Source organism: Zeus faber (genome assembly GCF_960531495.2).
Source record: "Zeus faber genome assembly, chromosome: 2".
Taxonomy (NCBI): Eukaryota; Metazoa; Chordata; class Actinopteri; order Zeiformes; family Zeidae; genus Zeus; species Zeus faber.
In genome coordinates this window covers 38,307,269-38,324,885 of record NC_137189.1, presented here as the reverse complement: position 1 = coordinate 38,324,885, position 17,617 = coordinate 38,307,269, and the positions used below count along the sequence as shown (strand labels likewise).

Below are 17,617 nucleotides of genomic sequence, written 5' to 3'. Positions count from 1 at the left end.
AGAGGTAAGTATACAACCAAAAATAAGCGCGGAAAAGAGGGCGAAGACAGATCGGTAATTACAGGGGCGAGGAGTGGGGAAGGAGGAGGTAATAATCGGTTGAGTGCTGATGAACGTTTGAGCATCCCTACATGCCTGAAGGAATTCCATTAACCACTCTGATTAAAGTAATCATTGGAGCCATCGGTGCCTGTCAGATGCCATCTCTGCCCTCTCAATTACCCAAATCTCCTTGAACTCAATTGCTCGTGTCGTGGCGAAGGCCGGGTGGGCTGGCAGGCGGGGGTGGGGGGAGGGGGCCCAGGGCTTTGCGGAGTCGGTCCGGGTGTGTGTGTGTGTGTGGTAGGGTGGCGGAGGTGGGGTGGTGGTGCGACCATATGGAAGCCGTCCACTCCACCAGCCTCCAGGCTTGACATACTGTACGGCACGGCGGGGGGCAGCGCAGGGGAACAACTCAGATCCATTATATTTGCGTGTACATATTGACGTAGCTGTTAAAAATGTGGGTGGTTCAGTTGGTTTGGTTGGTGCCGGTGAAATGTGGATTCTGTAGCAATTCCCATTAATTTCATGTAAATGTAGGTACGGGGTTGGGGTACAAACGAACGAAAGAACGAACGACGGGAATGAACGAACGAGCAAACAACTAAACAAACGAATGAAAGAACGAACAAGGGAACAGAGGAACGAACGAACAGACTAATGAACGAATAGACGAACGAACAAATAAACAAACGAACAAACGACTTAACAGACTAATGAACGAATAGATGAACGAACAAATAAACAAACGAACAAACGACTTAACAGACTAATGAACGAATAGATGAACGAACGAACAAACAACTACACAAACGAATGAAAGAACGAACAAGCGAAGAGAGTAATGAACAAATACACTAATGAACGAATAGACAAATGAACGACCGATACGAATGAACGAACGAACGAACGAACGAATGGAAGGACGAATGGAAGGACGGACGGACGGACAAACGGATGAATGAAGAAGGAAAGAAAGACAGGAGTAAGGAAAGGAGGAAAGGGAAGGACGGCCAAACAAACAAAAACAACTTCCAACGAGGAAGCAAGCGAACGAAAAAAGACAGAAAGAAAAATAGAAACAAGGAAAGAAGAAGAGACTTGTGCAACAGCCACACCTTGACGTTTAACTTGCAGTCAAAACATGTTTGTTAATCACTGTTACATTTTTGCTGATAATAATAATAATCATGATAATAATGATAATAATAATAATAATAATTATAATAATTATAATAATAATAATAATAATAATAATAATAATAATAATAATAATAACTTTTGTTAGTATACTAAGAATCCAAAGGTTGTGAAACTATTTATTCATTCAAAAATAGTTTTTTGTCCCCAACTAATGCAAACTCAAGGACATCATCGAGCACTAAAAGTATATTGACCTTATTTTGTAGTAATATTAAACTTAGCATACTATCAATCATGGACTCTTTTCACGCATTCTACCTTTTGAGAGAAGGTGAAACTGGAAGTTAGTCGAGAACACGTTTTTTACACAAATATTGAATGAATTGGCCTTTTTTACTGGTTTAAATAAAGGCATTTCTCTAATATAAAGAAATGTTCTCGCCCGAGATGATGAAGCGATGATTCAACCTCTTCCACCAGATCGAGAAAAAACCCTTTTCCCAATTTGTGATTCTACCGCCAATGTCCAGGTTCGACATTCTTGATCGAATTAAGTGGGCTGTTCCACCGGGGAAAGACGCTAAAACGACTAAAATCACCTAAACTGGAAGGTAATGGATCGCCACTTTAAGGCAGCCAGCGCTGATCTGTAGTGCTGTGACGCTACCTTGCATCGATTTCACACAAACTCGCCAGGAGAGTCCCATGTACGTGCTGAGGAAGCCACTGCAGCAATGATCGATTCCCAAACCGGTACAGAGAAGGTGGCGGAGAAAGAAGTAAAGGACGAAAAAGATAAACATGTTTCCAACAATTGCAACCTTCCTATTATGGACGGCGATCTGCGGCCTTTGCCCCTTACTTCTTGAAAGACTGAAAAATGAGCGAACCAACAAACGCACAAATGACGGAATGAACAACGGAACATACGAAGAACGAATGAAGGAACAAACGAAGGAACGAACGAGGGAACGAACGAAGTAACGAACGAAAGAACGAACGAACATACGAAAGAACGAACAAAACGAACAACGGAACGAAGGAACGAAGGAACAAACGAAGGAAAGAACGAATGAACGAACAAAATAACTAACCAACGAACCAATGAACCAACTAACTAACTAACTAACTAACTAATGACTGAACGAACGAACCAACCAACCAGCAAAAGAACTATTTATGAGCGAACGAACAAACGAACGAACGAACAAACGAACAAACGAACAAATGAACAAATGATCAAATGAATAAACAAATGAACGAGTGAAAGAACAAACCAACGAACCAACGAACAAACAAAAGAACTAACTATGAGCGAACAAAAAACCAGCGAACGAACGAACAAACAAAGGAAAGAATGAATGAACAAACAAAATAACTGACTTACTAACGAACGAACGAACGAACGAACGAACGAACGAACGAACGAACGAACGAACAAATGAACGAACGAATGATCAAATGAATAAACGAACGAACGAACGAAAGACAGAAACAAACAATGAACAAACCAACGGAGGATAGAGAGAGACAAACAGAAGGAATGAAAGAAACCAACGAAGGAAGGAGCAATAGAAAGACAGAAATGAAGAAAGAAACAGGCGAAAGAACAAGTTAACGAACCAAAGGAAGGAGGGAAGGATGGAAGAGGAGCCACATCCTCACACAAGGTCAGAGCTGACACTGTAGCATGACTGTTCAGTAGAAGAAGAAAAATGTGCTCAACGGTAAGAAAGGACTCCAGTCAAAGTGAAAGAACCACGTTGATTGTTACTCAAGTATAATTTTCGAAGTACTTGCTTCCAAATTCACTCGTCATACCCAGTGAACTGACATACTGGACTTCAAACTGTACTTTGGACTCTACTTCAATCAGTACTTCCTACTGTCCTTCAGGGTGTACTTCATACTGTCCTAGAGAGTGTACTTCACACTGTACCTCATACTGTACCTCATACTGTACCTCACAGTGTACTTCAAACTACACTTCCGACTGTACTTCATACTGTACTTCACAATGTACTTCATACAGAATTTCAGACTGTACTTCAGACAGTACTTCAAAGTGTACTTTGGACTGTACTTCTGACTGTACTTCATACTGTACTTCACAGTGTACTTCATACAGAAGTGCACAGTGTACTTCAGACAGTACTTCCTACTGAATAGCATAGTGTACATCATAGTGTACTTCTGACTGCACATCATACTATGCTTTGCACTGTACTTCATAAAGAAATGTATTCTGTACTTCAGAGAGTACTTTTGACTGTACTTCAAACAGTACTTTATACTGTACTTCAGACAGTACCTCATACTGTACATCAAACTGTAGTTTGGATTGTACTTCATGCTGTACTTAAAACAGTACTTCATACTGTGCTTCAGACAGTACTTCATGCTCTACATCATACTGCAATTCATACTGTACTTCAGCGTGTACTTCATACTGTACAGTAACATAATCTGTTACATTCTCTATAACACACTATGTAACCGACTCTGTAACACAATGTAACAAACTCTGAAACACACTATTTAACACACTATCTAAAGCACTTTGTAGCACAATCTGTTACACACGATGTAGCGCACTCTGTAACACTCTGTAACACTCTGTAACACACTATGTAACACACTCTGTAACACACTGTTACACACTGTTACACACTATGCAAAGCACAATGCAACACACTGTAATTTACTATTTTACACACTATTCATCAGATTATGTAATACACTCTGTAACACACAATGTTACACACTATGCAACACAATCTGTAACACACTTTGTTACACACTGTGTAAGACACTCTGTAACACGATGTAAGCCACTGTGAAGGACACTTAGTAAAAAACTGTGTAACGCACTATGTAACACACTGTTACACACTGTGTAGCACACCATGTAACACACACTGTAGCACACTATGTAACAGACTCTGTAACAAACGCTGTAACACAATCTGTAACACACCATTTAACACAGTCTGTTACACATTACGTAACACTCTGTTATTCACTAGGTTACACACTATGCAACACATTATGAAACACACTCTGTAACACACTTTGCAACACAATCTTTAGCAGTTTGTAGCACACTGTGTAACAACTAATGTAATAAACTCTGTAACACACGATGCAATGCATCATGTAAGACACTCAGTAACATGCTGTCACACACTATGTAACACACTCTGTAACGCACTCTGTAAAACATTTTGTGACGCGCTCTGTAACACACTCTGTAACACACTTTGTAACACACTCTGTAACAAATGCTGTTACACAATCTGTAACACACTATGTAACACACTCTTTTACACACTATGTAACACTCTTTAACTCATGCAACATATTTTGTAACACACTCTGTAACATACAATGTTGCATACTTTGCAACACATTCTGTAGCATACTATGTAGCACACCATGTAAGACACTCTCTAGCACACTATCTAACATGCTCTGTAACAACGTCACAAACTGTGTAACACGCTGTAACACACTGTGTAACACAGTATCAAAGACACTCTGTGACACACTATGTAACACACTCTGTAAAACACCGTTACACATTATGCAACGCACTATGTAACACTCTTTTACTCACTATATTACACATTCTGCAACACATTATGTAACACACTTTGTAACACACAATGTTGCACACTATGCAACACACTCTGTAACGCACTATGTAACACACTCTGTAACATACTATGCAGCACACCATATAAGACACGCTGTAACACATGATGTAACACACTCTGTGACATGCGCTGTAACACACTATATCACAAACTTAACACACGATGTAACACACTATGTAACAGACTCTGTAAATCACGATGTAACACGCGCTGTAACGCACTCTCTAACACGCCATGTAACAATTTGTAACTCACTGTTACACACTATACAACACATTATGTAACAAACTCTCCAACACACAATGTCACACACTTTGCAAGACGCTCTGTAACACTCTGTAACACACTATGTGAGACACCCTGAAACACACTATGTAACACACTATGTAACACATTGTGCAACACACTATGTAACAAACTTTGTAACAAACTCTGTAACACACTATGCAACACAATGTGTGACACACTATGTAAGACACTCTGTGACACATTATGTTACGCACTCTTTAACACACTATATGACACACTATGTTAGACAATCTGTGACACACTATGAAATACACTTTTAAACATATAACACACTGTGCAACACACCATGTAAGACATTGTAACGCAATTTGAAACACGCTCTTGAACACACTGTCACAAACTCTGTAACACACTCTGAAACACACTATGTAACACACTCTGAAATACATTATGTGACAAACTCTGCAACACATAATGTAACACACTCTGTAACACACTATGTAACACACTATGCAACACACTCAGTAACGCACTATGTGAGACACTGTAACACGCTATGTAACACACTGAGTAAGACATTATGTAACAAACTCTGTAACACACTGTCACACACTATGTAACACACTCTGCAACACACTTTGTAACACACCTTTCAACTCACAATGTAACACACCCTGCAACACACTATGTAACACACCCTGCAACATACTATATAACACACCCTGCAACACACTATGTAACACACCCTGCAACACACTATGTAACACACTCTATAACACACTATATGAAACTATGCAACACACTGTTACACGCTATGCACCACACTATGTAACACACTATGTAACACACTGTGTAACACACTATGTAACACTGTATGTCACACACTTTGTAACACACTCCATTTCACAATATATAACACACTCTGTAACCCGCTATGTTACACATTTTGTAACACTCTGTATCACAATATATAACACACTCTGTAACACGCTATGTAACACACTTTGTAACACACTATGTAACACACACTGTAACACACTATGTAACACATTCTGTAGCACACTATGTAAGACATGATGTAATACACTATGTAACACACACTTTAACACACCATGTAAGACACAGTGTAACACACTATGTAACACACACTGTAACAGACTATGTAACACATTCTGTAACACACTATGTAACACACACTGTAACACACTGTGTAACACATTCTGTACACACTATGTAAGACACACTGTAACACACTATGTAACACACACTGTACACACTATGTAACACACTCTGTAACACACTATGTAACACACAGTGTAACACACTATATAACACATTCTGTAACACACTAGGTAAGACACACTGTAACACATTATGTCACACACACTGTAACACACTATGTAAGACACACTGTAACACACTATGTAACACACACTGTAACACACTATGTAAGACACACTGTCACACACTATGTAACACACAGTGTAACACACTATGTAACACACAGTGTAACCTACTCTGTAAGACACAGTGTAACACACTATGTAAGACACATTGTAACACACTATGTAACATACTATGTAAGACACACTGTAACACACTATGTAACACACACTGTAACACACTATGCAACACACTATGTAACACACTCTGTAACACACTTTGTAAGACACACTGTAACACACTATGTAACACATTCTGTAACACACTATGTAACACATTCTGTAACACACTGTGTAAGACACAGTGTAACACACTATGTAACACACTATGTAAGACACAGTGTAACACACTATGTAACACACACTGTAACACACTATGTAACACACAGTGGAACACACTATGTAACACGTTCTGTAACACACTATGTAACACATTCTGTAACACACTATGTAAGACACAGTGTAACACACTATGTAACACACACTGTAACACACTATGGAACACACAGTGTAACACACTATGTAACACACTATGTAACACACAGTGTAACACACTATGTAACACACACTGTAACACAGTATGTAACACACTGTGTAACACATTCTGTAACACACTATGTAAGACACAGTGTAACACACTATGTAACACACACTGTAACACACTATGTAACACACAGTGTAACACACTATGTAACACACTATGTAAGACACAGTGTAACACACTATGTAACACACACTGTAACACACTATGTAACACACTGTGTAACACACTATGTAACACACACTGTAAAACCCTCACATTTGCTTTCAAAATCGCAGCCTTTCCTCCCACACACACACTGATACCAAATACCACTCATAACACAATACACACAAACAACCACACACAATCCAGCCCCCCCCCCCGCCCCCCCCCCCCCGACCCCATCTGACGATGGAGGGATTACAGTTCACACACACACACACACACACACACACACACACACACACACACTCACACACACTCCCATTTGGAATGAATGATACAATGATTATGTAATGGTGCTCAAGTGATTACTGTTTTGTTTTGTTCTCTCTCTGGAATTCTATAAACCGAGAAAATAGTACAACATAATCATTAAAAAACAGCAGATTTCCATCTGGGACATATTGTAAATGTATTGAGTTACTCAGCCATAATTCACCAAATAAATAAATCAAATATAAATAAAACGAATAAATACATACATAAAAAAATAAAATTCAAATTAAATAAAAAATTAAAAAATGAATACAATTGTAAATAATCAGTGCGAGAAACGACGGCGTCAACATCAGCATCAAAAGCCACAAAAAAACATTCAACGTGCGCTTCTCCCTCCTCCGTTTCCTCCTCCAGCTCCCGGACGCGAGCGGTGACTGACTGCTCATGCACGCACACACACACACACACACACACACACACACACGCACACACACACACACACACACACACACACACACACACACACGTATAAACTATGATTCACATCCCCCCTTCTTTTCTTCACGCGTGACACATCAGCCACAGTTACACTCCGTTCCAGGACTCTTCATCTCCCAAATGGTGGCTTCTGTTCCCCTTCTGTCTGGGGCCTTTTTGTCGTTTTTTTGTTTTATGTTTCATTGGAAAAAGATCGGACAAATAACGGACCATTGATTGAAGACAAAAAAAAAAAAAAAAAAAAAAGGCAGCTCGGCAAATGAATATCCTTGTCAAAGTGAAAAAATATATGTCTTGCGGATCAAAATTCCACCGAAAAAAATAAAAAATCGGCAATTTCTTGTTTTATTATCTGTGAAATTCATTGAAACATTAAATAATTCGTTGAAAAAACAAGCTCCCTTTGAATTGCCCCCGTCTACCTTTTTGATGACAGCATCTGTGAGTTCTTTTTTGTTATTTTAGGTTGTTCTAATAAATTGTTTTGCCATATATTTCTTTTGCATTTTCTGCTATTATTTTTGCAGGTTTTTCGCATTTTGTAAGTTGTGACCACACTCAAATGTCAAAAGCGCCATTTTTCAAGGATTCAAAAAGCCCGAGCAGTTTTATTCCTTTCATTTTCGCTAAAGTAATTAATTTGAAAGTAATACAGACTGTGAGATGTTTAGATATGTCAAAAGAACGGAGCAGCCCAAGTGAAACCAAAAGTATAATTTTTTTTGAAATTGAAAGTATGTTTTTAGTATACAAAGTGTGTGAAAAATATATTTGTACTTTTTTGTGATGTGTCTTTTTTGGTACTTCTCCTTTACTTCATGTACCCATTTAAAGCACAGCTTCAGTGTACCAGTCATTAATGTGCAATAAGTGTAATATAAGTAGTTAAAAAAAAAAGAACATATCTTGAAACATTAACATTTGGCCGTCAATAGTAACCCAAAAAAAAAATACATTAAAAAATGATTTATTTTAAATGGGAGCCAAATTTTAGGTCCAATTCGATGTGGTTTCGATGCAACATCACTTTAGCACACGTGCATACATACACTTATACTAAACATACTAAGTATACTTTCCGATGACACGTTTGTAAGTACACTTTTTGTTCACTTGGGAGCTGAGAAAACCGTCCAACACAAACGGAAAAAAAAAAAATAAAAAAGGAGATGTTAAGTGTTTTGAGACTTCCTTTCTTCCTTCCTTTCCATCCTTTTTGTATCCAGCGCCCATACCGTGGTTCACACCTCGTGACATTCTTTGAAATACTAAAACAGACAGCTGCCATTTTGAAAATCCAGTCCATTGGCTGTTATATAAATGACCCGATCGCCACTTGCCGGGAATTAATTATAATATTATTATTATTATTATTATTATTATTATTATTATTAATAATGTTTTCTAGAAAATGGTTTCCATTGGACATTATTTTATAGCTTGAGCAGCAATTCGGGGTGGCTGGTTCTGTATGTTTTTATAAAGATATGTCTCGAATACATTTGTTTGCGCTGTTTATGCCTGAATGTATGTCTAGATTTAGGCCGAAATGCTCAACTTTTTTTTGCCAAGTTCTGTCGTGACTCTTGCTTTTTTAAGTCATGTCTTGTCTGCGAGAACGTGAAAACACAAAAATGACGAAACTGAAACAGAATCCGATTGTTCTGATGACTCGACGGTGGGTTGTTGTTCTTCAGCCTTTTTCGTCAATTTTGCACGACTTCTGAAAGAGTTTTTTTTTTTTATTGACTCACCCCTCACTTCCAATATATGGATACGTCAGCGACAAAAAGCCTCAGGTTCCTGACCGGCACGTTATATGAACCTGACATCATGTTTATTTGATGGCATTTAACATAGTTTGGTCAATATAGTGCAAAGTGCAAAGCAATCAGAACAAATCAAAATCGATAAGGAAGAGAATTTTGCGAATGCTTGTATAAAAATAGGTGTTACATTGATTAAAATATCAGTATTACACAACAGAATTATTACTTCAATTATCATTGATGAATTTTTCGTTGAGCTATTTCCCCTCTCTCATAACACATACATTTTCCACATACTAAGAATGAATACCCATATTCACTTTCAATATAATATTCTCCTTTATGAGAGCTCGCAGAGGCGAACGTCACCTTCCGATTTCCCAAGAAGGTGCAGAAAGCAAACAAAGACACTTTTTCCTTTTGTTCTTATTCACTGTCTTCTTCTTCTTCTTCTTATTCTGCTTCTTCCCCTTCCTCTCCTCCTTCACCATCATCGATCGACGCGTTCTTTTTGAACATTGGGGGTGTGCCACTTCCGAAAAAAAAAAGAAAAAGAAAATACCAACAAAAAAAAAAACAAAACGAAATAAAAGCCACTTTTACAATGCAGAGCTACGGGTAAATGAAATTACAAACGTAAGCCTTTTTTTTAAATGTTCTTTTCTTTTTTTTTTTTTTCCTTTTTTTTTTTCTTTTTTTTTTCCCGAGAGGAATCGTGGAGAGAATCATGACACAGATAATACCGATGTAGAATCAAAAAAGTTTTGAAAAGACATGGCAGATTATATCAATAAATACTTACTTACAGACTACAGCAGAAAATAGTCCCTACACAGTTTGGATGATCCGCTGTACAGTGTTTGTTTGTTTTTTGTTTTGTTTTGTTCTGTTTTGTTTGTTTTTTCCCGAGACTCTATAGAGGTTTGCTTGTCGTTTTGTTTTTTTTTGTTTTTTTTTACCCCCTCTCGTATACAGTACCTTATGCGCGGTTATATTCCTGAAAATGAAGTTAAGTAAGCTTTTAACTGTACACTTACATTTTGCATGTGTGTGTGTGTGTGTGTGTGTGTGTGTGTGTGTGTGCGTGTGTGTGCGTGTGTGTCTGTGTGTGCGTGCACGATTTGTTCGCCACCATAGAAAAATAGATTTTGCATCATCATCATCATCACCATCATCATCCTCATCATCATCATCATCATCATCATCATCATCATATTCCTCCGCGTGTTGTTGTTGTTGTTGTTGTTGTTGTTGTTTCAACGGAGCTGTATCCGCTCCCCTCAGTCGAACGTCATGTCTCAGAAATAAGAATAACAATTGTCTGGCACACCCCGCGTGTTTTGTCGAAACAGCTTCTCTCTTGTTTGTGTCGTGCTGAGGCACCATTAAAAAAACAGAGAAATGCCGACCCATCCGACGCCTAGTGACTGGGGCGGGCAGGGCGGCAGGCGTGTCCCTGATCCCATCTGCTCAGAACTGGCTAAAGGTGGTCTGTTTCTCAAGGACTTCAAGGTAATCGGGCTCGGACTGCAGTTTGGCCTTGAGCTCCAGGTACTCGTTCCTGTTGGGCTCCACGTAGACAGTACTCGGCGCTGTGCCGTATAGCACCGTCTCCCTTATCCTCTCCGGGTGCAGGAACTGGCGCCTGACGTCGAAGTTGGGGTTGTACGTGTATGACACGGGCCCTGTGTACTTGTACTCAAGGTTGGCCCCAGCCGGCAACGACGGCACCATGGATTGGTGGGGAGGCTGCTTGTCGGGCTCCAGGATGCCGCGGAAGAAGTGGTCGGCATCTTGCACGGGCGAGGGGTTGTCACGCGGCTCAATGGTGCTGACGCTGTAGTTGGGGCTCCTCATGGTTCCGACGCCGCTGCCGCCACCGCCGACACCGACGCCGCCGTCCCTCTCCTCATCGGCGTTGCTCCTGTATGTGACCTTGAGCTCGTGGAGGTCGCGGTAGTCCTCCACAGTGTTACCCTCGCGCGACCTGTAGATAGGGTTCTTGCACATGTGGCCCATGGGGTGCGGGATGTATTCATAGACATGGCCCACCGGTGCCTTGGTCTTGGGGCCCGAGCGGTTGCTGTAGAGGCTGTACTGCAGGTTGAAGGAGCTAACGTCGGAGTTGTTGGTGCTGGTGCGGTCGCTCTGCGACTTCTTGCGCTTCTTCACGACCACCACAAACAGCCCTGCCGCCACGAAGACGGACATGATGAAAACCAGCAGCAGGCTGAGAATGAGCACGGAGAGGGGGACTGTGCTTCCGGGGGTGTTGAAACGTTGCGGAACATCAGTGGTGGCGGTGGCGGCGGCCCGGTCCTCGTGATCACCGTCAGCGGGCTCCCCTTCCTCCGTCGGGGGCAGCAGCGTCGATGCCGGGACATCGAGGTAGTCCGGGCACAGCTGCTCGGACGGGATGAGGCGCAGGTCCATGCCGCCGTGGCGCTTGGGGGTCTCGCACACCACCTCGTTGACCACGGTGCCGGGGCTGAGCTGCTCCAGCCAGATCTTCATGCCCACCATGTCGCAGGTGCACTCCCACGGGTTCTCGTACAGGTCGATCTGCACAAGGAGCTTGAGGTGGTCCAGGACGCCACTCACGGGCAGGCTCTGGAAATGGTTGCTGCGGAGATTTAGCCTGGACAGGGAGAGGCCGGAGAAGATGTTGTCCGGCATGGTTTTCAAAAGGTTGTTGTTGAGAAAAAGCAGCTGCAGGTTGGGAAGATAGCGGAAAGCTCCCGCGTCGACCTCTCTGATTTTGTTGTACTCTAAATAAAGAAACTGCAGGTTCTGCAGACCGAAAAACATCTCCGCTCTAAGCCTGTCCATGAGATTACCATTTAAATACAGCCTACGCAGGTTGGTTAAATCCCCAAATGCTCGGTCGTGGATCATTGTTATCCTGTTGTTTCCAAGGTGAAGCAAATCCAATCCGGTGGCATCGACAAAATCCGATCTCCGCACAACCGGGATGTAATTTCCAGTCAGGTACATTTTTTTCGGATTGTATGGCTTGGGTTTGAGATCAGAAATGCTTTCGATCTTTCTCTCTTGGCAGTTGACGTTCAGCCCAAGGTCAGAGATCTGCAGATTACATGTACAGGTGGTCGGGCAGTCCAAAGGCACAGGAGATTTGGTCTGAAAAGCAATGATGGGGCCATAGTTGTAAGGATTTCCCCCCGGTATTCGGGAGGTGGGCTTTGACCGAGTTTTGTTGAACTGCCGCGTGCCCTTGGTGGGCCGGGAGGAGGACCTCAGCACCGCCGAGGAGGTGGCGGAGGCCGTGACAGCGGCGGGCGTAGTCTGGTAATATCCATTGGTGCTGAGTGGTGGCGGAGGCCGGACCGCGTCCTCCGGGGGCCGGCGCGGGCAAAGCTCCTGCTTGGACACCTCGTCCAGGTCCCGGCCGTGGAGCCTGAATGGTGTCTCGCACACCACCTCGCCTACCAGGGCTGTGTAGGAGATGCTCTCCAGCCAGGCCTTCAGGGCGATGAGCTCACATGAGCAATTCCACGGGTTCTCCTCCAGTTGTAATTCCACCACTTTGTCCATGTGCTCCAGGAGGCCGATGTAGGGGAACATTTTCAACCGGTTCCCCCGCAGGTCAAGGTGCGTTAAAGGGACATTCCGAAAGATGTTGGCGGGGAGCGCCGAGAGCAGGTTATCATTCAGAATCATCACCGTAAGCTGGTGCAGCTTGCTCAGCGCGCTTGGCTCGATGTTGGTGATGTAGTTGTAGTCGATCTGAAGGTATTCCAGAGCCTCCAGTCCAGTGAAGGTGTCGTCCCGCAGCGCGTCGATCTTGTTGTTGTTCAGGTGCAGGCGCCGTAATCCCTGGAGTCCGTTGAAGGCACCGGCCTCAATCTCGGAGATGTCGTTGTTGCCCAGATGCAGGATGGTGGCCCCGGTGTAGTTGATGAAGTCGTCGGCCGACAGCTTCTTCAGCAGGTTGCCGGTCAGCAGCAGGTGGTAGGTGGGGAAGTGCACTGGGCTGATCTCCGTCAGGCGGATGACACCCCGGTTCTCGCAGCTCACAGCCAGGATGCCCTCCTTCTCCTCGCACGTGCACAGGCTCCGGCAGATCTCCCCATAACTGTCGTGCATCTCGACCGGCCCCGGAGACGACGCAATCAGGAGGATTATTTGCAGTATCCAGATATGCATGTTTTTGTTTCGTGGGAGATGGTGCCCCGGCTCACTCAAGTGCAGTACCAGTGTGAGGTGTCATCTAGGGAGGGGGGGGGGGGGGGGGGTTGGAGAAAAACAAAAAGATGCGTTCTAATTCATACTCAGACGTAACTCAGAGAAAGAAACAACGTGGGGGACATGGAAGGAAGGTGGCTTCATAAAGCGGCTGAGGTTTCAAGTCGGAGAGACGTTGGAAACACGCATCACGGGTGTGTTATGGCTCGGCTCATTACGTGGACGCCCAGCCACTCTCGTCGGCATGCGTTCGGCATTTTCCGCGTCAGGTTCTGCCAAGCAGCGGCGAAGCTGGTATTTTAAGAACGCCTGTCTTGTAATAATAATAATCGTTTTATTACAGGACCGACTGCCTGCCGGCGGCGATCCACTGCGCATTTTCAATATCCCTCCTGGATCCATTAGAATCCATCCCGCAAAACGAAGGATGGCCATCCAGGCAGTAAAGTCAAAGTCGAAATCCTGTGGTGGGTTAATTTTAAATCTTTAACCCCCCAGCCCCCCACCCACCTCAACGCACACACACACACACACACACACACACACACACACGTTTGGAGACCCCCACTGAATCCCACCGCCTCGAGAAAAGTGAAGATCCTATCACTCATATCACGTCACATCAGATCACAAAACTCATCGCATCCTCACTCACCCTGCAGCCGTGGCGCGATTTGGGAACAGTGGGGAAGTGTCAGATCCCCTCTCCCCATCGCAACGGACGCGAGGACGAGAAGTGAAATCCCCTTTTGCATGACTTCCCCAAATATATGTGTGTATCTATGTATCTATATATGTATGTGTGTATGTATGTATGTATGTATGTATATGTATGTATATATATAAATCAAGCACCCACGATCAACGTCTCCGTCGCTAAAAAAAAAACGAGGCTTCATCCTGTAACGTGGCCTCACATCCTCACATCGGAACCAGCTGCAGAAAACGCAGGAGGAAGGAAAAAAAAAAAAAAAAAAAAAAAAAACCCCCAAAAAAAAAAAACGGGAAAAAGAAAGAAAAAACAAAAAACACGCGCCCGAGCGGATCAAAGGCGGATCGATGTATCGCGAGACCGATCAATTATTGAACCGGATCAATTCCATCTGGAAAGACGGGGATCGCGTCCGACGCGGGGAAGGTTATGGATCGCTTCCTTTCTCGCCCCCCCCCCCCCTCCCTCCTTTTTCCTTTTTTCCCCCCCCCATCGGCGCGTGAACGCGCAAATACACTTTAACACGTTGGCACGCACTGGCACCGACGCGCGCACCCACACACACACACACACACACACACACACACACACACACACACACACACACACACACACACACACACACAACAGATCCGGACGCGGTGAGGAAGAGGAACGAGTGAGAGAAAACGTTCCTCGCTTTGGCCATGTCTTGAAACGACACTGCGATCTGAATAACCGTCAATAAGAGCTGGTGTCGGTGTCGGTGTCGGTGTCGGTGTCGGTGTCGGTGTCGGTGTCGGTGCGCGGCGGTTTGACCGCGACGAGGTGCTCGTGCGTTTGCTTCCACTGAGTTTGTCACCCGCGCCCCCGCGGACGCCACCAGCTCGACGCAACTAACGTCATGATAAAAGCTGAGAGCGTGAGAATAAAGCAGCGCGTCGACACCGACCACGGTCCAAATCCGGAGAGGAGGCAAAACTGTTTTTTTTTTTGTTTTTTGTTTTTTTTTTTGGGGGGGGGGGGGGGAAATGTTTCGAAAATAAAAGAAAATGAATCAAATCCTCGCAGCCTACGGCGAGGCAAGCACCTTGCTGGACGAGCGTCCCTGAATCCAAAATCAACTTGGAAATTTAAATAAATAAATAAATAAATAAATGACGGGGGCGGGGGGGGGGGGCGCTGGGGTTGAGGATTCAGCACCATGGACAGAACCTCGGAAACCTCCCCCCCCGCGCAAAAGAAAAACCCCCAAAAAAACAAAACTGGGGATGGGGGGGTGGATGAGGACAATTCAGCACCATGGACACCCCCCCCCCCCCACACACACACACAAGAAAAAAAAAACAACACACACACACACACACACACACGCACACACGCAGACACACGAAAAACGCGTCTCACCGACGGGTCCCTCGTCCGTCCTTGCTGTGGTCGCTGCATCCCCGCAAGAGAGAGAGAGAGAGGGGGGGGTGGGGGGGTCCGAGAAGGTGGGGTGGTGGTGGTGGTGGTGGTGGTGGTGGTTGGTGGGGGTGGGGGGGGGGGTGATCTAAAATCACGGCTGCGCCCCTTCTTCTCCTTCTTCTTCTCCGTCTCTTTTCCCGCGTATCCTCGTCGGAGGCATGGATCCTCGTGGATTTTTCAACCCCTCCCCCCCCCCCCCACCACCCAAAAAAAAAAAAAAACCCAAAAAAAACAAAAAAAAAAAGGTGGAGGAAAAGAAAAAAAAAAAAAAGAGCCCGGAGCCCCGAGCCGCTCAGAGCCCGCGCACACCTGCAGCCTCCGCGGCGGTTACCTCCGTGCGCGCCGCGTCAAGGGAGCGCGCGTCTGTCCCACTGATGCCAAAGACCCCAGAAAGAAAGAAAGAGGGAAAGAAAGGAAGGAAGGAAGGAAGGAAGGAAGGAAGGAAGGAAGGGAGGAAGGAAGGGAGGAAGGGATGGGGGAAAAAAAAAAAAAAAAAAAAAAAGGGGGGATTTCTTCTCTGTCGGGGGAGGGGGGGAGGGGGGACCCCAGCAGTCTCATCCCGCGGCGGGGGCAGAGAAGCGGCGGCGGAGAAGCCCAAACAAGCGCACGAACTTCATCCCCGACGTTTTGGACTAATCCCCCCCCAAAAAAAAAAGCGGACTCGCCTCTTTTTTTTTTTTTTTTTTTCCTCTCTGTCACCCCCTCCCCCCCGCCGCCCGCCCCCCAACTGTGACTTTCATCCACCGAGGAGGAGGGAGACGAGGAGGTGGTGGTGGTGGTGGTGGAAGGGAAGAAGGGTGCAGCACGAATCCCCCCACACCCTGCTCTGCCTCCGAACCAAAAAGAAAAAGAAAAATGTAATGTCCCAAAAATCCGAATGGGTCCTCAGTCTCCCATCAACGCGATTCGATGTTATTTTGATTATTCTTTTGCGCACAAACCCCCCTCCGCCCCCCTCCTCTTCCCCTGCAGCGATCCGACGTCCTACGGAATCATTCTCTCTCTCTCTCTCTCTCTCTCTCTCTCTCTCCGAAAGATCAAAAAAAATTAAAAATACAAATCCAAAAAAAAAAACAACAAAACACAAATCGATCTATGAAATCCTGCCCTCCGCCGTCGTGTCGGGGTCCGCCGGACCGGACCGGACCGGACTGGGACTGGGACTGTGTGTGTGTCACAGTCCCCCGTAAATGCAGCGAAAAAGCAGTGCAATGCAATGCAACATCCCCGCGTCTAAGGGATGTGATGATGAGGAGGAGGAGGAGGAGGAGGAGGAGAGAGAGAGGGAGAGAGAGGGAGAGAGAGGGAAGAGAGAAAGGAGGTTGAAACACGCCCGTAGAGGGCAGCAGAATGATGACAAATGAAAATTATATAAAAATAAATAAATAAATAATTATTGTGGTAGTAATAATAATAATAATAATAATAATAATAATAATAATAATAATAATTAAACAAATAAAGCTGTGCTGACCGCTTTGCACGCGTCTTTA

The 17,617-nt window shown here is 44.2% G+C and overlaps 1 protein-coding gene across 1 annotated transcript; it reads right to left on the bottom strand.

Moving 5' to 3' along the window:
* Nucleotides 1-11,233: 11,233 nt before the first annotated feature.
* On the bottom strand, nucleotides 11,234-13,927 carry slitrk5 (SLIT and NTRK like family member 5; the record flags this gene model as incomplete). Its single annotated transcript, XM_080024577.1, has 1 exon — nucleotides 11,234-13,927. The coding sequence occupies one exon, from the start codon at nucleotides 13,925-13,927 to the stop codon at nucleotides 11,234-11,236; it is 2,694 nt and encodes an 897-aa protein (XP_079880703.1).
* Nucleotides 13,928-17,617: the final 3,690 nt, after the last annotated feature.